The sequence below is a fragment of the Lagopus muta genome, chromosome 9 (assembly GCF_023343835.1).
Source record: "Lagopus muta isolate bLagMut1 chromosome 9, bLagMut1 primary, whole genome shotgun sequence".
In the NCBI taxonomy this organism is placed as follows: Eukaryota; Metazoa; Chordata; class Aves; order Galliformes; family Phasianidae; genus Lagopus; species Lagopus muta.
The window spans coordinates 617,501-639,982 of NC_064441.1; the positions used below are offsets into that span (position 1 = coordinate 617,501).

Sequence of the window (22,482 nt, forward strand, 5' to 3'; positions counted from 1 at the left end):
AAAATCAGCTGCTGACCAGGAGGACCACGTTGGGGGGGCCCTCACTGGGGGGCCAGGTCCCCACTGCAGCCCCACTGCCAAAGCACAGAAGCCACAGCCCTGCTCTGTTTCTCAGCCCCATCCCCGCAGCACTGCCGCTGCCAACATGGATCTCTTGTTAAGTCAGGACAGTTCTGGAGACAGTTCTGAGGCACACGATGCACTGCTCAGCTCTGGGTGCTGGGGCTGCCAGGTCCTGCTGGCTTCACCCACAGCTTCGGGTTGCATCCATGTGGGACATCCATACTTCCTGCCCCATGCACATGAGCGTTTTACAGAGAAATGCTGTCAGCATCCTGAGGAGCTGCCACATTCCGGCATCTCAGTTTTAACACCACTCAGTGTGAAAACATGAACATTTTGACTCCAACTACGGAATGACAAATTGAGCACCAGACATCTGCCACTCATTTCAGAATGTCGCCGTTCCCCACAGCACAGCAGTGCTGGCACAGGGCTGTGTGGGGCCCCAGGCGGTGCTGCTCCTTTGCCCCATCCCTGCCCACAGCAGACGATCCCAGCAGGAAAGCACCATTCACACTGCAGGGTCAGGAGCTCAACTCACCCAGCAGCCACAGTGCTGTTTGCAGAGCTCTTTGTGCACAACAGCTGCATCTGCTGAGCAGCAAACTGCATGGGAAGAACATCAATAAATTAAAAGTTATTAAATGTAAACAAAGGCATTACAGGAGCAGCTGAAGTTTCAAAAGCTGGGACCATCGTAGACTCCTTTCGTCATCCCTTGGGAACCAACTGGGACTTCTCAAGAGGAAGAATTGCTTTCCTTCCCTGCAGGCCCACCTGAGCTCACTCCCCCTTGCTGCAGCCAAGTGCAGACAGAGCTGTGCACAACTGAGGGCTCCGTGGGGACACGGGGCTGCCTGGAAGGACCTCCTCCTGCAGCACTCCTCCATTTGGGAGAGGAGGAGGTGAGCAGCACTGCAGCGGGGTGGCAGCACCCAGCACAACGTGCACTGCTGTCTGCTCTGCTCAGTGGTGGTGGTTCCCGCTGGCTGTGGTCAGGATGGGGCCCACCCTGCCCTGCACTGCTGCAGGAAGGAGCTGGCAGCAGAGGCCCCAGCGTGGTTTGCAGGAAGGAAACCAAAGCTGCACAGCTCGTAGCACAGCGTGGGCCAACATGCATGAGCAGCAGGCCAATAGCCATGGCCGCAGTGCATGGAGGACCATTGCATTCCTTCCCCCATGTCACACTCTGCATTTGCTCTGCAGTGAGTCATGGACAAGAACGCTCAGCCATCCAATGCAAGTCACTGAGAGCGGCCGTGTGCTGCAGGGAATGCCACCAGTGCTGCCCCATCACTGCACTCTGCATCCAGCGCTGCTCTGTGAAAACGGGAGCCTCCAGCACAGCCCGGTCCCACTCAGCCCACTGCTCACCCCAAACCCGTGTGTCCCCCAGTGGGACCGTGGGATGGGAGAGCCCATCTTTCCCAGGCAGCGATGGGATCAGGAGGGGTTGTGGTGGGAGCCTGCTGGAGAGCAGCCGGCCCCTCTGCCTCCACTGTGTGCAGCCCTGTGAGTGTAGTGCTTTTTCTGCAGCTGCAGGAGATGCAGTGGGGTTCAAATCCGCTGCCTGCTCGCTGTTTTTTTTCAGCTGGCTCCGAGAAGTGTGGGTAATTAGGAAAAATCTATAACAAGAAGTACAAACAAGTCACGGTCTGCCATTAGCCAGAAAGTCTGCCCTCTGCCTCAGCTACAGCTTGATTCAATCAGAATAATGAAGCAGAAGCTGTGCAGAGGGAAACAGCACTTGGAGAAGGTCTGAAAACACAGACACACTGCACAGAGAGCACGTATTGCAATGGAACCTGAAGTGGGGGGGAAGGGGGGTGGGCTGACACTGGGCCAACATCTCTGTGAGCACAGTGCAGGGGGGCACTGGGGAAAGGCACTGCGCGCTCACTGAGGGAGCAGAGCCCTTCCCCTGTCCCACTGCCCTTCCCCTGTCTGGCTGCCCAGCTGCTGTCCCACCCGCACCCCTCAGGGCCCTGACTGCGTGCACTGTGGGGCTCTGCCCCTCGCTGCATGTCCCCCTGTGACCCCTGAGGGCCGCAGCAGCTGCAGAGCTGTGTGAGGAACACCCTCCTGCCCTCCCACGCCGGCCACATGGAAACCCCCACACAGGGAACTGAGCATTCATCTCTTGTGCATTCTATAATTCCAGGCTTGTTGTTCTGAGGAGCACAGTAGTTGCCAAACACCAGTTTCAAGCACAGAGTAACTAATGGTGAATGTGGTTCCGTGCATTCGCTGCAGCCCTGAGGATCAGCGGCCGTCTTGTCTTCACTGCCCACCTTTGGACACCGCACCCAGCCCCAGAGCCATGGAACCAAACCTGCTGTGTTTGTTCTGACCCTGCTCAGTGCCCGCACGGCTCTCCTAGCAGTGCCCATGCAAACGTGGGGACACAGCATGGGGACCCCATAAAGGGCTCGTGTGGGGATGGGCGAGGGGTGGCACTACGGCCACATGCGGCTGCACTCACAGCTCAGCTGCATCCCCCCGGCACCACCAGCACATCACAGCCGCTCTCCTGAAGCTGTGCACTGGGATGGGATTGCACTAAGAGCGTGGCACGAGATGAAAGCAATTTGTATTTACTGCTCAGCCACATCCCGGTCACTTCCTGTAAACCATGTGGCCATGAGGAACCGACCTCTTGTGTTTAGCTGACCTGGAGTCTGTGAAGATGGGCGGCATCGTGCGGTGACACAACTGCTGGGGGTCCCAGAATGGGGTGGGGGCTCTGGGGCCAGGGGAGCCCCTCTGCACACCCCACAGAACTGGATGGGGAACCCATGGCCGAGGCAGCGTGCCCCTCCCACCAGCGCTGTGCGCTGAGCCAGATCTGCCCCCATTAAGTACAAGACATTAAAATCAATCATTAATAACTTTAAGAGGTTTGTGTAACAGCAAACATACCCGCTCATGTCTGAACATTAACAGAGGTAATTTGCCTTCTTTAACTTCTCATAGATAAATTCTAGAGATTACAAAAGATTTTGATAATTCCAACTGTTCTCCACTGTATTTTCAGAGTAGACTCTGCACCAGGCTGCTGGGGCTCCAGCCCTGGGATCAAAGATTGATCCCCAAGAGACCCCCAGCCCAAGCAGCTCAGGCTCTGCCTGGCACAGCCCTCACCCCCAGTCCTGGCTCTGCCCACCCATGTCACAGCAGGGCACTTAGGGTGTGTGAGGCATCTGGTCCCAAGGCTCGGCTCCCTCCCTACGCAGTGCCTACTCTTCTGCCTTCCTCTGCCAGAAGCTGAACCAAATACCTTATCTATGGAGAACAGTAATTCCATTTAAAATGGCAGTATGGGAAGGAGGCAGAGTGCCCCATGCTGAAATGAGAGCAGTTCTCCAGTACTCCTGTTATCTTTAGAACCCAAAGCGCGGCTGCTCGACTGGGACCATGAAGCCACTTCCACTGTGCAGCAGCGCGGAGCGGGAGCCATTCGCATGCTCTGAAATTCAGAAGGCACTCCAAACTGTGGCTCAGATACCCTTTGGATTATGGTATGAGGAAGTTTTCATCAGAGAGGGAGAGGAAAAGACGCAGTTTGTATAGGAATGCGTGACAGTCGTGCTGGGTATTGTGCAGTATGGACTATGACTCCGAGTTCACAGGTTACCCATTGCTGACCATAAAATTGTAATCTATAGATTATGGGACTGTACTCTATACCCTAACTGCCACTACCAGACCCAGCCCACCAATGGCTTGTGTTGCTGAGAGCCAAATGTCAGCTCGGGTACAACACAGCAGCACTGCTCCCACCAGATGGGACTGGGCAGTACAGTGCACAGTGCCCCAGGCTGGGGGCACCGGCCCACCAAGTATGGCCAGACACAGCAGCCAACCCTGGGGACACTGCTGGGCTCTGCTCTGCTGCAACGTGTGGGTAGGCAGCAGGCAGGCTGCTTCCTGGCAGCAGCTCAGACCCTATCTGCTGCAGACACCCCACAGCCCTTATCAGCCCCACACTGATATCCCTGGCTTCCTTCTCAGCCCTGTCCCACAGGCTGCGCACAGCAGGCAGAACTCGCTCACTGCCTGTCCTTTGCACACCTGTCTGCTCTCACTCATGCTTCCCAAATGCATCACTCCCGAGTCAGGGCAGAGCTTGGGCATTCTCAAGCAAACCAAAGCTGGCAGATAATGAGAACTGCGATGAGCAGCCATTGCTAACAGCCTGTTGTTAAGCATTTTTAAATGGACACAAGTGAGCCTTGCTTCTCTTGCACGGAGTTTGCCCACATCCGTTAAGCCAGACTTTCCTGAGCCTGCACATATCTGCACACACTCTCCTATACACAGAGATGTGCCCACACCTTCACCACCAGCAGCTGCTGCTGTGCTCACAGAGCCCAGGCACGAGCTCAGGCCCACTCGTCACCCTGGCTCCCCAACACACAGAGCTCTGCACACCCCGCAGGCTGCACCCCGCAGCGATCCCAGTCCGTCCCCACACACAGCGCTGCAGTGCAGCACTCATCAGCCTGGCTGGGAATTTCCATGTGCTCTCTGGTGGGCACTCATTTCTCATTAGGGATGTATCATCCCTCGGAGTTTAATCAGCTGTTAAAAGAACAAAACATTCGTTTTAATGGAAGTCGGCGTCATAAAGCCCAGCGTGTGCAGGAGGGGAGCTGGGAGGCAGAGCTGCAAGGGGCTCAGCCTCACCGCAGCGGTGGGAAGCAGCTCCCAGCAGCACATGGCAGAGCACGGAGGAAAGGTGCAAATGGAACATGTTGGATGGTTGCGCTCCAAAATAAGAACAGATCAGTGGCACAAGCAGGAAGACGCTAATTCGCTGCCTGCAGATGAAGTCATGTAACAGCATGGCTGCTAAAAAACATGCCTCGTTCTTCTCTGGGGGAAGCGCCGGGCCTTTAACTGTTGCAGTACTGCAGCTGGAATGGGCAAACTTTAAAGCAAAGCGTGGGACCACCGGAGGAAGGAGGCAAGAACGCCGGGGACTTGAACACTGCATGAAAAGGACCTAAACTCTGCACGAAAGGGACATAAACACTGTGTGTAAGGGGCTTAAATGCTGTGTGAAAGAGAATGTCTCAGTGGCAGCTGCTGTCTTGCAGTGCTTTGCGTTCCTCCTGGGGCAGCGGGGCGAGGTGGGCGCGGAGCACCCGAGGGCGCTGTGCAGGCAGCAGCATCGCAGCGCCGCGTCCGCTCTACAAAAAGCAACAGGCAGAGACACCTTGAGAATCCCGCCCAGCACGCGGCGGCGGAGCTCCTCGGAGCCCTCGGGGCCGTCGGCGGCGGCCCAGCGGCACCTCGCCCGATTCGTCCGGCCGCACTGCCGCTCTCCTCTTATTTACGTCTTCACATCCATCCCCGACTGTGCACGCGGGCCCCACCGGAGCGTCGCACCGAGGGCCACCTCTCCGCGCTGCCGGGACGCGGTGGGGAGCGGGCGGTGCCCGGAGCGCGGCTTATGTGCCGACAGCGGTGCTTCGCGTTTCGGTGTCCTTCCACGAGCCCCGTCTGCCTCCAGCACAGACCCTGGTTGCCCGCGGCAGGACGCGGCTCGCACAGCGCGGGGCCGGGGCTCTCCGTCTGAGGCTGCGGCTGAGGGCACCGCCCCGCACCGCCGCCCAACGCCCCGCGCCGCGCCTGGTCTTTCTCTTCCTTTGGTATTAAACTTAAGCAGTCTTCAAAGCAGCAAACGTGCAGTTACAGAAAAATGGGTATACGAGACGGAAAGCTCTCATTAGGACAGAACTCCAGACGTTGCTTCAAAGTGGCAGAGCCGGGCGGACGGCCCCCCCGCATAGCGCAGGGCGCAGGGGGTGGCCCGGTTCGGCTCGACGGAGCGCTCCTGTAATTGAGCCAGACTCCGAAGTTTGAGGGATGAATCCATATGCATGAGGCACTAATAACGCTCCGTCTGAGACGCAGCTTTCAGCCCACAGCCGCTCCGACCGGCTCGCGTCTCGCCCGGCGCGCGTCCGACACCGACGCGAACGAGGAGAGGCGGCACGGAGCGGCGGAACGAGCGTCGCCACGACGAGGAGCACCGCCGAGCCGGGCGCGCACCGCGGGGCGCGTGGGGGGGCTCGGGGCGGCCGGACCCAGCGGGGGGGAGCGATCCCGCGGGGCGGGCACGCGGCGGGGCCGGGGGCCGCGGGCGGGGCGGCGCGGGGCCGGGAGCACCTCCCGACGGGGCGGTGCGGGGCGGTGCGGGGCGGCGCGCCCCTGGGCCGAGCGCTGCCCGGGGCCGCCCCCAGCGCCGCTCCCCGCCCGGCTCGGGCGCTGCCTCCCTCCCGCGGCGCGGGGCCGTGAGGCGGCGGATGGAGCCGCGGCCCCGCCATGGGCACAGCTGCGGGCTGGACGCCGCTTCGCGCCGCCGGGGAGCGGAGGAGAGAGAGCGGAGCGGAGCGCGGCGAGGGAGGCAGGTGGGGCGGCGCGGGGCGGGTGGGGGGAAGAGCGCGGCGCGGGCGGAGCGGCCATCCGCCGCCGGGTGCCCCGCACCGCTCCCACCCCGCGCTGCGCTCCGCGGAGGACGGCCGGCCGCGGCGCGGTGTGTCGGGCTGCGCGGCTCCGCTCACCTTCCCGCCCGGCGCGCCGTGCTCCCCTGCTTCGTTCTCCTTTTCCAGATGCGTTGCTGTTCCCGTAGAGCCTTCGCCGCTTCGCCCCAGGCCGTCGTGAGCGCGCCGGGAGGATCATGACCGAAGCCCTCATCTCTGCTGCTCTGAACGGGACGCAGCCCGAGCTGCTGGCCGGCGGATGGGCCGCGGGGAACGCCACCACCAAGTGCTCCCTGACCAAAACGGGCTTCCAGTTCTACTACCTGCCCACCGTCTACATCCTCGTCTTCATCACCGGGTTCTTGGGCAACAGCGTGGCCATCTGGATGTTCGTCTTCCACATGCGGCCGTGGAGTGGCATCTCGGTGTACATGTTCAACCTGGCGCTGGCTGACTTCCTGTATGTCCTCACGCTGCCCGCCCTCATCTTTTACTACTTCAACAAAACCGACTGGATCTTCGGGGATGTCATGTGCAAACTGCAGAGGTTCATTTTCCATGTGAACCTCTACGGCAGCATTCTGTTCCTCACGTGCATAAGCGTGCACAGGTACACGGGCGTCGTGCACCCGCTGAAGTCACTGGGGAGGCTGAAGAAGAAGAACGCTGTGTACGTCAGCTCACTGGTGTGGGCCCTGGTGGTGGCCGTCATCGCGCCCATCCTCTTCTATTCGGGGACGGGGGTGAGGAGGAACAAAACCATCACGTGCTACGACACCACGGCCGACGAGTACCTGCGGAGCTACTTCGTGTACAGCATGTGCACCACGGTGTTCATGTTCTGCATCCCCTTCATCGTCATTCTCGGCTGCTACGGGCTGATCGTGAAAGCTCTGATCTACAAGGACCTGGACAACTCTCCTCTGCGGAGGAAGTCCATCTACCTGGTCATCATCGTGCTGACGGTCTTCGCCGTCTCCTACCTCCCCTTCCACGTGATGAAGACCCTGAACCTGAGGGCCAGGCTGGATTTCCAGACGCCGCAGATGTGTGCCTTCAATGACAAGGTGTACGCCACCTACCAGGTGACACGGGGGCTGGCCAGCCTCAACAGCTGCGTCGACCCCATCCTCTACTTCCTGGCCGGGGACACCTTCCGCCGGCGGCTCTCCAGGGCCACCCGCAAGTCGTCCCGGAGGAGCGAGCCCAACGTGCAGTCCAAGAGCGAGGAGATGACGCTCAATATTTTGACAGAGTACAAGCAGAACGGGGACACCAGTTTGTGAGCGGATGTGAAAGGTGTGGGGACTCCTTTTTGCAGTAACGCTGCATCCTGACACCGCCGGACAGCCCTGCGCACGCGTGTGTCGGGATGGTCTGCCATCCCCATTCATTTTAGATAAAGGCTCTTTTTCTAAGATTAGAAAAAGCTTAACACAGTAAGTGGAAGAATTTTAATCTTAGTGGAGAATAACATGTCAGAATTCAGCTCTCCTGCTCCTTGCAGAGTTCTCATTTCTTTCTGACTTGTGTCAGATGAAGTAAAATGAAGCAAATCCCCTGAAGGAAGAGAGCAATCAAAGTGCTTCTGTTTTAATGGCTCAGACTCCCACACTCCAAAAGGATCTTCGCCCGCCTCCCTTGCAAACAGGAAATGCAGACGAGGAGCTCAGCACGGCCCCCGGAGCTGCCCCTTTGGTAGCTGCCCACGGCCCCCGCGCGGCTGCCGGCTCTGCGCGCCGAGCGCTGCCGCTCCTTCCCGGCCTCGGCGATCGCCCGGCGCTTTGGCAGCACCGGCGCCGAACGCGGGCGCCGCAGAGCCGTGCCCACCGCCGCGCACGTCGGACGATCCGGGGGCACGGGCTCGGCGGAGGGGCAGCGGGCACGGGTCGCTCTGCAGGCGGGGCGGCAGCGCCTGGCACACGCAGTGCTGTGCGGCCGTCGGTGCCGGGCCGGGCCGCGCTGCCGGGCTCTTCGTGCGGTTCGTACGGGGCAGCGCCAGGAGCGCGTGCTGGAAACAGCTCCCAGACGAGCGGGGCTGCGGTGCTTGAGCTGCCTGCGTCCCGCTGGGTGCGGGAACACCGCTGTGCTGCAGCCCTTCGGCAGCGCCTGTCGCTTCCCAAGAAAACAGTCGTCAAAATGAAAACGTATACACGGACTGTGTTCTACACTGAAGTAGTTGAGAGGGAACTGATTTCTCGGTTTTGTGACACATCACTGCGTTAAGAGGACGTTGCGATATTCCGCAGACTAAACCCACTGCTCGGTGTATCTTCTCCCAACATGGAATAGGTCATCTAAAATTAGCCAGGTGTTGTGTAACGCGAGAGCGGTCGGAGCGCGGCTGAGCTCCTCCATGGGCGGTCTGAGTGCTTTCTCATATTTTTAAGAAACGTGTTTGAAAATATTGTGCTCAAACAGTATGAAAGCATGCTTTACGTTATAGATTCGGTGTGCAGAATCGGGTTCTGTGTGATGCTGGGGGTGACTTCAGCAGATCCTCGTTCCTCCGGTCTTCACGGTGAGTGAGACGGCTCTACGTTGCTCACGGACTCGAGCGGTCAGTAAGGAGCAGGAGCAGCTCTGCTCACAGCCGTGCTCAGCAGCTTCTGCTCGGACACACAGCTCAGCCTGCAGAATCCCTATTTATTGAACTTATTTATTAGAAGACTAAATGTCAAGTTTGTAAAGTGTGGTTCTGTGTTCATATCAGAATTGGGCATTAGTGGGAAATTTGGCAGCATGTTTAAGTCACTGTAATACCGTGTCTTCTGACAGAACGTCTTTATAATAAACTCAATTCCACCCTGATTTTCACTCTTCTATGTAACCCAGAGATAAATTAAGCTCATGGATTACCCCTTGATAAATTAAACACTGCTCAAGAAGCACAGCTTCTTGAAGCAACATTACGATCTCATTTAGCACCGTAAGGTGAAGAACACAGAGGGGAAAAGAACCCCAACCAGGGGTCAATTGCTAATTAATCCCTGCTGACAAACAGTGCCGAACAGCGCAGCCTGTTCACACCAACAGGGAAGGGCTGCGGTTCACAAGGAGCAGAGCTGCAGCGTGGGGCTGGGATGACGCTCCGAACCGCTGCTCTGGGTGGGAACCGGGTCTGCAGCTCTGAGTTCCCGGGGCTGTTTCTCTCTTTTCTGTCAGTTGGAAACACAACGTTCTGCTAAGTCACACCTGTGAGTGGATCCTGAGTGGACGGGCAGGGCAGCACACGGAGCCTCGTGCCGGCACTCTGCTGAGCCGGGACCGCCGCTCCCGATGGCAGTGAGGGCACACCCGGCCCCTGCAGGACCTCGGGCGTTTCACACGGCTCGTTTTCCTCCTTTTTGCTCCCATAGTCCACAACACAGCGCTCTCAGCACACGTCCTGCCCCGCTGCGTCCCCGTGGGCACAGCCCCCGCCGTCAACTGCATGGCAACGACCCAGGGCGGACAGGTCATGGAGCCGGTAATTAGCAAGCGCTTTTGGCAGCGGGCAGTGCTGCCTTTATCCCTCATCTCACTGCAGTGCCAGCTGAGAGCCCATCTCCCCTCACTGCTCTGTGTCCACCTTCGGCTACAAACGGGGTTCCATGCACCAGGATTCCAGGTCACACCTCTGTGTGGGAACTGCTGAGTCCTGGCCTGAGCCACTGATGGAGAACCCGGGGAAAGGACCCATGAGCCTTGGGAGCTCAGGTGAAGGCAGTTCAGTGGTGTGAGTGGAAGGGGTGAAGCCTGGCTGCACAGCTCTTAGACCCCATTTAAGGCCTGATTGCCACTGGGGAAAGATCTCTGGTTGGAGATTCCTGTCCTATGGAGCTTTCCCTGCAAGCCTATCTTCAGAGATGGGTGAGCACTTTCCTTTTTTCATTGCAGCAGCTTTCTATCACGCTTGTCCCTTAGTCATTATCCCTCCCATATCACCATTTCATTGCATTGGTCCTTCTGATTTTTTACATGCCTCTAACTTTTTTTCCTCTATCTGGGAATCTTTTAATGAATGCAGAAGATGCCAATACCAGCCTGAGGTAAGAATCTCTCTGTGAGCCTAGGACTGCCATTGCTGAGCATGCAGGGATCCATGCAGGAAGGTGTTGCTGTCAGCGGCTGCACTGTGCTGCTGCTCATGGGGCTGCTTTTCTTCTCATTTATGCCCATTAACTCCCACACATAGCAAACTTTAATACAAAATGAAGTCGGGATGAAACATACACAGGCTCTGCTGTCAGTTCAGGCACCTTCATAGAACAGCGCTGAGGATCAGCAGGTCCCTTCCAGCTGAACCATCCTGTTTTTTCATACCCACTCTGTAGAACAGAGTGCTAGGCTCTGTAGAACACAAAGGCTATGAGATGCTGGCCAAGGACTGTGAGCAGGCAGCACCGAGCACCTCAGGCCCCATCCCAGTCCACATGGCAGCAACAGTCTGAGCCCCACGCCATCAGAGTTCACGGTATTTGTGAAAGCATTTGTTTTCTACTGCTCTGTGATTTAACATTGGTGAGCTCCATTTATGAGGAGCTCCAGTGAGATCTGGCTTTGCAGCACCCACAGAGACGCGTTACCTCTCAATACTCCAGCTTTGAAGCTTCTTGGCTTACTCACCTGCTTTCATTAAATAGTAGTGAAAAAAGTCCCGATTTGCATAATTATAGTGACCAGGAACTGTTCTTTCAGCCCAGCCCAGCCATGCTCACTGCCAGGTACAGCTTTGCAGCCGGGACTATTTTTAGTGGCCCAGCACTGCAGCACGCAGCTCTGCACCTAGCAACCTGCATGGGAAGGGCTCAGCAGCAGCCTCCTCCTGCCTTTGTGCTCCTGCCATTAGCTCACACTCCCGGGCAAATCCTCAGACAGCAATACACGCTTAAAAATAGATAATAGAAGGTTTGCAAAGGATGTGTGCTGCGAGATGCTCTAAGGAGACTGACGGACCTCTCCCGACTCCAGCACACAGCCCAGGCAGCTCCAGCCCAGATCCCTGTCGGCACTCTCCCAGCTGCTCCTCTTAGTGCTGATTGTCCTAATGAGGACCAGGTGAGCACAGCCCTCCCCCCGTCGTGCACAGCTGGGAGCTGCTGCTGTGTGGGGCGGTGCCTGGGGCCCAGACTCTGCTTTGGGGGGGATGGCTTCTGGTTTATGAGAAGTGTTTGACTCTGAAGCTGCTGGTGTTGATGTGGGGCTCTGACTGTGATCCTGCAGTCCAAACTGCAGGTGTGTGGCACATAGTGCTGCCGTATTTCACTTGTACCTGCTTTACTTTGAAGCCCCTTGGTGTAAGTGTGCTATGGGCACTGAGCTCACCGAGCAGCATGGGCAGCAGCCCTGTTCTAGAGCATGGTTGGCAGCTCCCAGCGCACTGCTGGCTGTTGGCCGGGCAGCCTCTATGCACCTCCGCTGTGGAGAAGCATCATGGCTTTGCCTCCTTCCCCAAGGTGTGTGCTGAACCACACTGCTCCCCTTTGTGCACAGTGGTTGGTCACAGATGAGTGGTGTCAGCAAGCAGATTCCCCCTGTGCTGTGAAGGAGATGTCACTCATTTGTCCTACATTGCTGGCGCTTTGCTATGGGAGACTCACTGAATGGCAGTGGCCTTACGAGATGTGGTTTTGCTCCTTCTAAGCCTCCTGACAGCCATCCTGTGGGCACCTGATGCTGGTGCTGTGGTGGCCACAAATGCCATGTGCAGGGCCACTCTGCTGTCACTGCTCTGACACAAATGTCCCCGCCACGCTGTGCAGTGTGGGCTCAGAGAGCCCAGAGCTCATTCCTGCTGAAGGGAACCTAGATCTTCTTTCTGCCCCACAGCTATGTGTGCCACATGGCACAGTGTGGCCCCATGCAGGCAGTGCTGGTGGTGCTGCAGATTACCATGGTTTGGGTCACCTGCAGAGAAATGCTCTTGTGCACTGACAAAAGCCTCACTAGTGCAGAGGCCCCTTCTGGAACAGCATGGCCCTCAAAACTGTGAATTAATTCTAAGCAAAGCAATGCAGGTTTTGTCACAGCCCGGGGACAGCCCAGGACACTCCACAGCACCAGTAGCAGCAGGAAATGCTGTGGTTTTATTCCTGCTCTGAGTTGGTGACCCTGCCTTTGTGCTGCCAGGCACCCACAGCGTGCTGCAGGAAGCCAGCACTGGCAGAGATTGAAACATCCACAGCAGAAATAATCAACCCCTTTGCTAGTAGGAGGAGACTGCTGATGCAGTTCATCTGACAGAGTTAAAAAGAAACGTCAAATCCCCTTCAGACATCCTGTGTGTGAGCCCTGCAGGTGCTGGGATCAGGGGGTGCTGGGGGCAGCAGAAGCCCATTGAGATGTCCTGGGCTGTGCCAGGAAGGGGCACAGCGGGGCTGGGTGCGCACACAGTAGGTACTTCCCTGCCACCAACACCTCTTGTTTTTTATTTTACTAATTCCATCACCAGAGTGCTTACCTCCATGGAGCTGCTCAGGGCGGCAGCACAAGGCAGGGACCATCCCCATTTCAATCCTACCCCATCCTCACTGCTGCTCCATGAAGGACACAGCTCTGCCAGGCGCAGGATGGGCTTCACCGCTCCCTGGCACACCCAGGACAGGCACTGTTCTCAGGGGAGGAAGCTCTGCAGTTGTGCAAATACCTGAACAAAGGCCTGGGAGACTCCTGTACCAACCCCTGTGAGCGGCAGCCACCGGGCAGACAGCAGCACGGCACAGCTCTGCCTGCACTCCCTCCCAGCTGCAGCTCCCCTCCACCCCAGATGTGCTGGGACACGTTGGGCACAGGGAGAAGCAAGCTGTTTGATATTCTGCATGTCCCAGGGCTGTGGCATCGAAGCTTCCTGCAGAAAACGCCCACGAGTGTGTGTGCTGCTCCAGGCCTTGCTGACACCAGTGCTGGGCAGGGAAAGCAGCCCCATTCCCCCCTGCACGCGGCCGGCTGCCCATTAGCATCCTGCTCACGCTCTCACACAAGGACTAATTTTGGCAGGAGCCACTCCTGCCCTACATTTCTGGAGGCTGCTTGCTTAAAACAAAATCACTTTGGGGAGGTGAGAGCTCGGGGGCTGCCCCCTGGGCCCGCACCAGGACCCCTCCATGGCACAGTGGGAGCTGGGGGCGTCAGCCCCCATCAGAGCTCAGCGTGAGCTGGGACTCGGCAGCGGGAATGAGAGCGATCCAACACTGCTGCTGACATTTACACACTAAAAATAAAGCTGCCGGTGTTAAACGCTTTCAGAAAACGATGCCAATATTCATATATTACTTAGGGGACTCAATTGAGAGCAGAAGCTCCTGTTCTGTGATCCTGCTCCTCCTGCAGGCAGAGAATCACCAGAACGACCTACTGTTCCCAAGCCCTCTTTTGCTGGGCAGAAAGCTACCGCCAGCAGCACTGAGCCCAGCGAGGATCAGAGGAAGGGGCCGGGGCTGCCCGGAGCAGCACGATGGTGATACAAGAGTGGGGAGCAGCGCAGCGCAGCCCTCACTGCGAGCAGATGGGAGAGGCTGACGGAGCGCTTGGACGGCGTTCAATGAACATGTTCTGCAGCCTTCCATTCTGCACAGGGAATGAATCTGCAAGGAAGAACGCTTCTCGGTGCGGTTGGGCCGGTATCGTCCCGCTGATATCTGCACTGCTCGGCCAGCAGCACGTGCGTTCCTCAACGAGACCCGGGCGGGTTCCTCCGGCCGCCGCGGGCTGCTCAGCCACTGCCCAGAGCTGAAGGATGCAAAATGCCGCTCAGCCGCCGCGCCCAGGCGGTGCTGTGTCAGCAGCTGCCTTAGAGCACACACAGGGAGGCGCACCTGAAGGGCTGGTGGGCAGCGTCCCAGCTGCGGTGTCCCAGCTGCAATTCTGGCCGCACTGCCCCAGCCCACAGCCCTGCGCCAGGGCCAGGCTGCCCCGAGCTTTGCTGCTTGGAGCTCTGCTACAGCCGATGCTGGGAGGGATGACTCACCCCTAAGTATAGTGCCCTGCACCCAGAATAGAGCACAGGGCGAGCTGGGCTGTGTGTGGTACCAGCAGCGAGCTGAGGTGTGCAGGGGAAGGTGGTGGGAGCTGGCTCCAAAACCAGCTACTGGCCCAGGCTGCAGGAGTGTGCCTGCTGCAACAAGTCCTGCCACGTGCATCCTGCTGCAACCAGTCCTGCTGTGTCAATTCCTGCTGCTCTTCTGGACCAGCGCAGCTCTTTGTGGTGTTACAGGGACAGAAGACTTCAGCTGCCATTTTTCTCAATCTCACCAGTGAGCTTATGGACAGGATCAGTTTGCACTGTACCTAAAAATATACCATGAGCTACACGGACACACATATATCCATGCGTATAAATCTGTGCATGTGCACATATGTGGAACGCCAGGAATCAGTGATGATTTATGCTCCTTTTCCACTTTCAATGCCCCATTGGTCTTTGCTCACTGTGACACGGGGAGAAATGTTGTGCACTTTTGATCTCAGTTCCCATCACCACTGCTTGGAAATGGTCAAAGAGACAATGCCAACACCACTCTGTGGCCATGAGCACTGAGCCCAGAGTGCCACAGTGCTGTTCCAGGCAGCCCTCTGCTCTTACATGGCCCTGCAGCCACTGCTGTGAGTTCTTCAGGATTTCTCTGCTGGAGACTGCTGCATCTCTGCGGCTCAGTTTGGGGGGGAGGCACACAGCACGGGGCTGAGCACAGTGCAGATGGGATCCTGCTGTGCTCCAGGTGCAGCACCAGGTCCAGGAGCCACATCCATCCATGCACCGTTGTGCTCCAGCAGCCACACTTGCCCTCCAGTATGAACTGTTGAGGACACCAGGTCATATTCTGCCCCTCCAAATAAGATAAAGCAATTACACCTGGACACAGTCTGCAGCAAGTGCCAGAAGTCACTCTGCAGCTTGGCGGTGCAGGGAAGCCCCGGGGCGCGAGGTGAGGAGCCAGGTGTGCCCATCTGTGCCTTTCTCCATGGCCTCCTTATGCCCAACGGCAGCGACCGAATGCAGACCAGGGTCCAGTCCTGCATGATGGCCCATGCGGCATCACTGCTCCCTGTAACCACGGACCTGATGCTGCGGCTGCAGGAATGTCCACACTGTGTCACAGCACCACATCACAGCACCACATCACAGCAAATCACAGCACAGCACCATGTCACAGCACCATGTCACAGCACCATAGCACAGCGCTGTGCCCGGGGCCCTCACCCAGGGGCAGGCACAGAGCTGGTGCACCTCTACCCGCCCCAACCTGTGAGTTTCCAGGGGCAGAAATATGCATGAGACCACTCCAAGTGAGTCACCCCTCAGTGTCATCTAATTATTAGCTATATTACATGATATTTGCCAGCTCATGTTGTAAACAGAGCTGCTCTATAGAGCATATGGGGAAGGGTGTTGGGCTGCTGGGGCTTTTCACATTCTCTGCTTTGGAAGTGGTTCGCATGTGACGCTGTGTTCATAGGCTCCAAACCCAGGAAGCTGTTACTGTGCCTCATCCCTCCAACAAGTGTGGCAAAGAAAAAGAAGTGGAATGCCTGTGCTGGCACTGATGTCACTGCTGGGATTTAAGGAAATGTCAGCTGCAGCAAAAGAAAAACAGAAAGGTTCCATGCACCCCTGTTCCCTGCTGCACAGCAACCATACATCGGGGCTGGCACCACTTCCTTCCCTCATACATACATGCTTTCATCATCAGATTGTAAACTGTCAGCTGATCTCCAGCCTGCTGCTTTCCTCGTGGGCTGCAATTTGCCATTTGCAGATGTTAATGCAAAAAGAAGTAGATGCAACCTTGTGATAGGCAGCTCTGGTGCGAGAAGGGTCAGGGTTGCAGCAGCAGGCAGGCAGCTGCAGGACAGGGCATGGCTGGGAGCTGCCTGCCTTGCACCACGCACTCATGCAGAGCAGAGGGGCGCTCCCAGCAAAGCAAAGCTGCTGAGCTCTGGGAGAGGCAACCAGGCTGGGGCTGGCAAGCAGCACAGCAGCAGGCTCTGTGCAGGGACATGGCCCTGGGAGTGGCAGCGCTTGAGTGCTTGCAGGGTTTATCCATGCCCCCGGAGCAAAAAGCCACCCTGTTCGAAGGGGAGCAGCGCATGGGATGCAGCTCATTCCCTTTCACGTCTCTCTTGGCACTGGCTGTGGTTCTGACCTCCTGACCCAGCCATGGGGTCAGTGATGCTGCAGTGACATCAGTGGTACGGCTGTGGCATTCAGCCTGGTGTCCCACTGCTGGAGGCAGGAGGTGAAGCGAGCTGCACGCAGAGCCTTCATCCCTGCTGCACCTCCAGCCCCGGCTGCAGCCATGCGGGGAGCTGTGGGGTGGCCCATGGTCACAGAGAGCCCCAGCACGTGGCTGGAGAGCATCTGTCCACCTCGGCTGCATGCACAGCCTGAGCACTGCACCCACAGTGTGCAGCACCCACATCGTGCAGCACCCTCCACATGCGCAGTGAGCACAGCACATGCAGAAAGCAGCAGCCGGTGGCAGCCCTGGACATCAATGGTGCAGACAGACCAACACCACCGGCCACACCTGGGTGGCAACTCATTGCTGAGCAGCGCCCGGAGCACTTCCAGCATGCAGCACGGCCCTGCTGCTCCATCCCACACAAAGCATTCCCCCCAGGCTCCGTGGAACCCCCAGGCAGTGTGTGCCCTGTGCCCTGCACTGCCCAAACAGCCATGGGTTAGCAATAATCGGAGCTAAAACTGAGGGTATTTCTTTAGCAAGGCCTTATGTGAAGCTGAGGTGATGAAGTGCAGCCCACCACATTTCCAACCACTTAATTAGAAGCGGGACACTGTAGGAAATTATCATACCACATCATTTCAACGAAAAGCTTTTCAACACAAAGATTAAACAACACTGCAGCACATGAAGGTAGGAGCAGGTTGTAATTACCACTGACCTCACCTCATCAGCAGCATTTAATTGATGTCAGGGTCTTTGTCTGCCTGTTCAAATTAATCAGCATCTTCGTCCCCTAAACACCACATTGCACACCCCCTCGGGAGGCAGAAAGCTTTGTGTTATTTTCTCTCTCTCTCCACCACTCCCACCCACATCGCTGCTGGTGTGGGCACACACTGCTGTGCTGTGAGCCCCAGCATGGACTGAGCACTGGGCACTGCCTGCTGCTGTGCTCACCTGGCACTCAGAGCGTTTTGGCTGCTTGCTGGAAATGCGGTTCCACACCTCCAGAAGCAAGCTGGCTGTCTTGGACTGCGGTATCCCCTGTTGGTCCCCATGCAGCCCGCAGGTCTGCTGTGTGCTGAAGGCACCAGAGAACTGATGGCACCTGATGGGACTGAACTGAGCCATGTGCTGGGCACAGTGCGGGCGGTGTGGGCACCCAGCCCACCATGGGGCACAGCGCAGGGATGGGGTTCCCTGCATCACCTCACATCTCACTGCGCCTGTCACTGCGCTAAGCTGATTAGTGCCATTAAAACTGAAAGAGGTTTAATTCTATACGGTAGCAAATCTTCTCTACCAAATGCATTCAGGAGTAAAATGCTTCTTCTCAGCAGCCCAGAATCATTAGGAAAGATTTGCTGCAGGAGTCCGCTCTCTGACTGCTCCACACGGTCTCCCAGCGTGCTGAGCTTCATTCAGACTCCATTTGTTAAATGCACAGAAAAATAAGTCACAGCAGCACTGGGCTGAAGTTAGAGCGTGTCACAGACAGACACACTGTGTGTCACCTCTGTGAGCACAGCGCGGTGTCACCTGGAGCTCCTCAGTCCCCCTCTGAGTGCAGCTCTGCACCGCAGCACTCCACCGCAGCTGGTCCCTGAGGGCAGCTGTGCCACCCCTGAGCACGGTGGACCATGCCCGGAGCACACCAGCAGCCCCGCGCCCTCTGCCCGTGAGCTGCCACATCACAGGGAGCAAAGCCCCGCTCCGGAGCACTCGTCCTATGGGTGCGATTGTGTGAGCTGTGCTTTCAGCCCAGAGCTTCCAAAGCTGGAAACAACAGAAGGAGCCAGTGCAGGAGAGTGATCACTGGCACCCAGGTCAGGAGCAGCTCCTGCTGCCCAGCGCTTCCACCCCAGCCGGATCCTGCACACCACACCAAGCCCTTGCTCTGCCCTGGCCCAGCCAGTGCTTTGCGTGTCCCCCAAGCACAGCACCCACACTCGGGGCTCAGCCTGCACTTCAGATAACATTTAGTATTGCATAGCAGACAGGAACAGAAATGTTATACAAGGGATACCGCGCACCCACGTTTGCTTTTTCCTGCAATAGCACAGCATTTTGGGCTCCACCAGCCCACACACTGCTGCAGCTTCAGCTCCGTCCCCCACCAGTGCCTGCAGAAGAAGCCAGGGGGGGGAACAAAATCTAAACTTCTGTTGGGGAAGGGAACAAACCTTAAACTGCTTTTGTGGGGAGAACAAAGCTGTAGCTGTGTGTGCTCCCCTTGGCTGCAGGGAGATGCTGCAGAGGCCCGGCTGCCCACTGCACACAGCGCTGCACACAGCCCCAGGCCTGCAGAGGGGCTGCAGGATGGCCCCTCTGGCTCCAGCAGTGTGGAGGCAATGCTGGCAGCATTGGGCCTGATGTCACCCGTGCTCCACTGGCTGTGCCCACGATGCGGGCAGGGGGAGCGGTTCCATTTCATATGTTGTTTACAGCAGGCTGAGCAATTCAGAAGGCTTCTCAATGTAAATGAGGGGGAAAACTGCTGCTTATTTAGAAAGTCATTTTGTGCTTGGAACCAGCAAGCAGCTGTTTGCTGCCCATCACCCTTCCAGCAGAAGCCTGCCCTTCCTTTCAGCACCCTGTGCCTTGGAGGGGTGCCAAGGAGCCAGGTGCATCTCTGTGTGCCCAGGTCCTGCAGCAGGCAGCCCCAGCCCTGCCAGCACAGCACTGAGCACAGCATGTGGTGCCACAACAGTGAGGAAGGCAGGAAGAGGCCCAGAGTAGAGCCATGGTGTTTTGGTGAAATGCAAAATGTCCTGGCAGCATCCTCAGAAAACAGCAACCTGAGTATGGAGGTGTGGTAGCGTGGAACCAAAGCAAAGGATGTCTGCTCACCCTGGCAGCTTACAGAGTGCTCTGGCACCGAGGCCTGTTCAAATGGGTCAGTAGCAAGAAGTTGCATTAAAATCAGGAAGGGTTTTATTTCTGGAGAGATGATATATTGCTCTTGAGCTCTATAGTGTCCCAACCCCACTAAAAGAGAGAAGAGGTTCTAATGTGAGCTCCTAAATAATGTATCATGGGTCAATTTAGAAGTGTGCCAGACTGTTGAGCTCTGAAGGTTCTCTATTCCCTTTAGGTATGGTAATGCACTTGCTGGATCCCAATATCTCAGTGTCTCAGAGATTCTTCCCATCACACATGCGCTGCTTGGCACGGGCCGGGGTTGGTGCTTTCTAATGGGCCTCTTTCCTCTATTGAAAAGCTTCAGGATCTGCCTTCAGACAGGGGCAGTGCAGGCAGGACCAGCCCCAACAACACCCTCAGCTGCTAAGAGGGCTGCAGGGAGACCCACTGCCACCCACCCGCAGCCATGCACACAGCAAGGCTCTCTCTGCAAAGCTCCCGGCTGCAGCACAGCCACATCCTGCAGGGATCCCACACCGGTTTGCTGCTCCATGGAAAGCATGAAGAGGGGGCAGAACAAACTGATGCACCCCCCCCAGCGAATGGCCTTTCTGCTGCCTTGCAAGCCACAAGGCAAAGAGCCACAGCCAGGCACTGTAGAATGTTCAGCTGAGGTGACAGCAACAGCGGTCATCTCTGCTGGCATGGATTTTGACAAGTGTGGCATGCAGCTCTTATTCATCGCTAGTGAAAATGCACAGCTAATGGTGGTGACTGTGTTGAAAAATAATGTTTTGTAGCTGAGAACGTGCTCTCTCAAATTTAGCCAGAGCTAAAACAACAGAATGGGGATGAGCTGGTGTATGGCACCACTGCAACTCAGAGCGCAGTGGAAAGAGCGGAGGCGGAGGGCCGTCTGCTTCCCTTCGTTCTGCACACGGCAGGTTCTGCTGCTCTGCCCACAGCCCTGCAGAGACAGAGCACACGTCGGGCTGAGCAGCACCGGGCAGCAGTGCGAGGATCACGGCGTGCTTCTCACCGGCACCCGGACGGAGCTGCGGCCCAGGGCAGCGGTCACGGCCCCACAGCGCCAGGGCTCGGGGAGCACTGGGACACCGCTCTCATCCGCGGGGATTGGCTTCGGGTGATCCCTGTGGGTCCCTTCCATCCGGGGAGGGACGTTAGGCGGCTCTGCGACCTGCTGCTTGAAGGAGTTAAAGGACCGCAGCTTTGCGGTAACTGCTGTGACTGAGGAGATCCACCGCTACCGCCCGGTCAGGGCCGCCCCGCGCTGCGGAACTCCCGCAGTGTCCGAGCGCAGAGCTGTCCCGCTACCGTGCGCGTCCCGCTGCGCTGCGCTGCGCGTCCGATGCACCAGGGGGCGGGCGTGGGGCTGCGGTACGGCCCGGGGGAGGGAAAAGAAAGGAGAAGGTCAAGGAGGAGGAGGAGAAAGAGAAGGAGAAGGTAAATGGAAAAGGAAAGGGAAAAGGAAAAGGAAAAGGAAAAGGAAAAGGAAAAGGAAAAGGAAAAGGGAAAGGAAAAGGAAAAGGAAAAGGAAAAGAGGTGCAGGCAGGTGGGCACTCATGGCTGATCTGATGTCAGCACCCCATGCTCCCTGCCTGGGGGAGCCCTCAGCTCACCTGCAAGATGTCCCAGCCACTGCCCACTCCCCAGACATGATGCTTCTCCCCATGCAGAGCAGAGCTGCTCCTGGCCAGGAGTACAATTTATTGTGTTTGGATAAAGCAGTGCTACTTGGAGCCATGTGCGAAGTGGTCAGTGCTTTATCCCTCCTCGCAGCATTCAGAGGCTATAACCAAACCACAGTAATTCTCTGTTGGACCAGAGAGCTCTTAGTGCTGGGCTTTGCTTGGAATCGGAACTTCAGTTTCAATCCATATCTGAGCGAGGGGCAGAGGCTGTTCTGAGGGGGGTTCTGTTGTCTTCATTCTTAAATCAGAGTGACCAAACCACAGTGAGAGGAAGGCAGAAAGGTATAACTCAGCCCCAGGTGCGCTCATGATGCTGAGGGCACCCCGTGGGCTCAGGGCAAGCTGCCGGCTGAGCATTGCAGGCTGTGCTGCGTTGCCTTGGAGACATTTGTCATGCAGCACGTGCAAAGCTCCAATCCCACAGCTCCTTGGCACAGTGCTGGGTCGGGGTGCTGGGGGCTGCCACAGAACAGGCGGTGGCTGCTCCCTTTGTGCCCTGAAGGAAAAGTGCAGCTGCACACCTGGCCCTTGTGGGCACAGCAGGAGGCAGGTGTTATGGCCACGGGCTGCCTGGTGTGGCTGCACTGCCTCCAGATGAAGCCTGCCCAGTGCTCTCCACTCTCATCCCAGCTCCCAGCTCCCTGTGTGCACACAAACCCTGCAGCTCACACCCTGGAGCAGGAGCATGCTGCATAATGGTTGTGGCCAACAGCCAGAGCTGCTGGAGGGATTCTGGGCACCAGGAACAGAGCTGAGCACAGAGCCTTGGTCTGGGGCTGCAATCTACCTGGTGCTGCCTACCTCCTGCAAACCAGCACGAGAGGTAGCAGTAAGGTGGCACCAGGCCACAGTCCTCGTAAGCTCCCCAGGACTCAGCGTTTATACACTGGGGCAGCTCAGTGGAAGCCAGTGGAAGTGCAGCAGCCTCCCCACGCTGCTCCTTAGATCCATGAAGTCTTTGTGCTCTCTCATCATTGGGCTGTTCCCAGCCTGGCCAAGCAGGTGCTCCTGCTGACCCCACTGGCTTCCACAGCACAGCCCAAGGCACTCACAGTACGATGGAGCTGCATGTCCTGCACTGCAGCACACTGGCTGCATGGTTCCATGTAGCTGCTCTAAATACACAGCCCGGCCCACATCCAAACCTAAATTTCCCCACCATGCCCACTAGCCAAGTTCCCATGCTCCTGG

At 57.4% G+C, this 22,482-nt stretch overlaps 1 protein-coding gene across 2 annotated transcripts; it reads left to right on the forward strand.

Annotated features, from left to right (window-relative positions):
• The first annotated feature begins 6,309 nt into the window (after nt 1-6,309).
• On the forward strand, nt 6,310-9,362 carry P2RY1 (purinergic receptor P2Y1). 2 transcript variants are annotated; one of them, XM_048955312.1, is made up of 2 exons: nt 6,310-6,479; nt 6,701-9,362. In XM_048955312.1, the coding sequence occupies exons 1-2, from the start codon at nt 6,375-6,377 to the stop codon at nt 7,835-7,837; spliced, it is 1,242 nt and encodes a 413-aa protein (XP_048811269.1). In that variant the 5' UTR covers nt 6,310-6,374; the 3' UTR covers nt 7,838-9,362. The 2 variants fall into 2 exon arrangements, with proteins under 2 accessions (XP_048811269.1, XP_048811270.1); XM_048955313.1 differs by having other exon boundaries at nt 6,363-6,479; nt 6,681-9,362.
• The last annotated feature ends 13,120 nt before the right edge of the window (nt 9,363-22,482 follow it).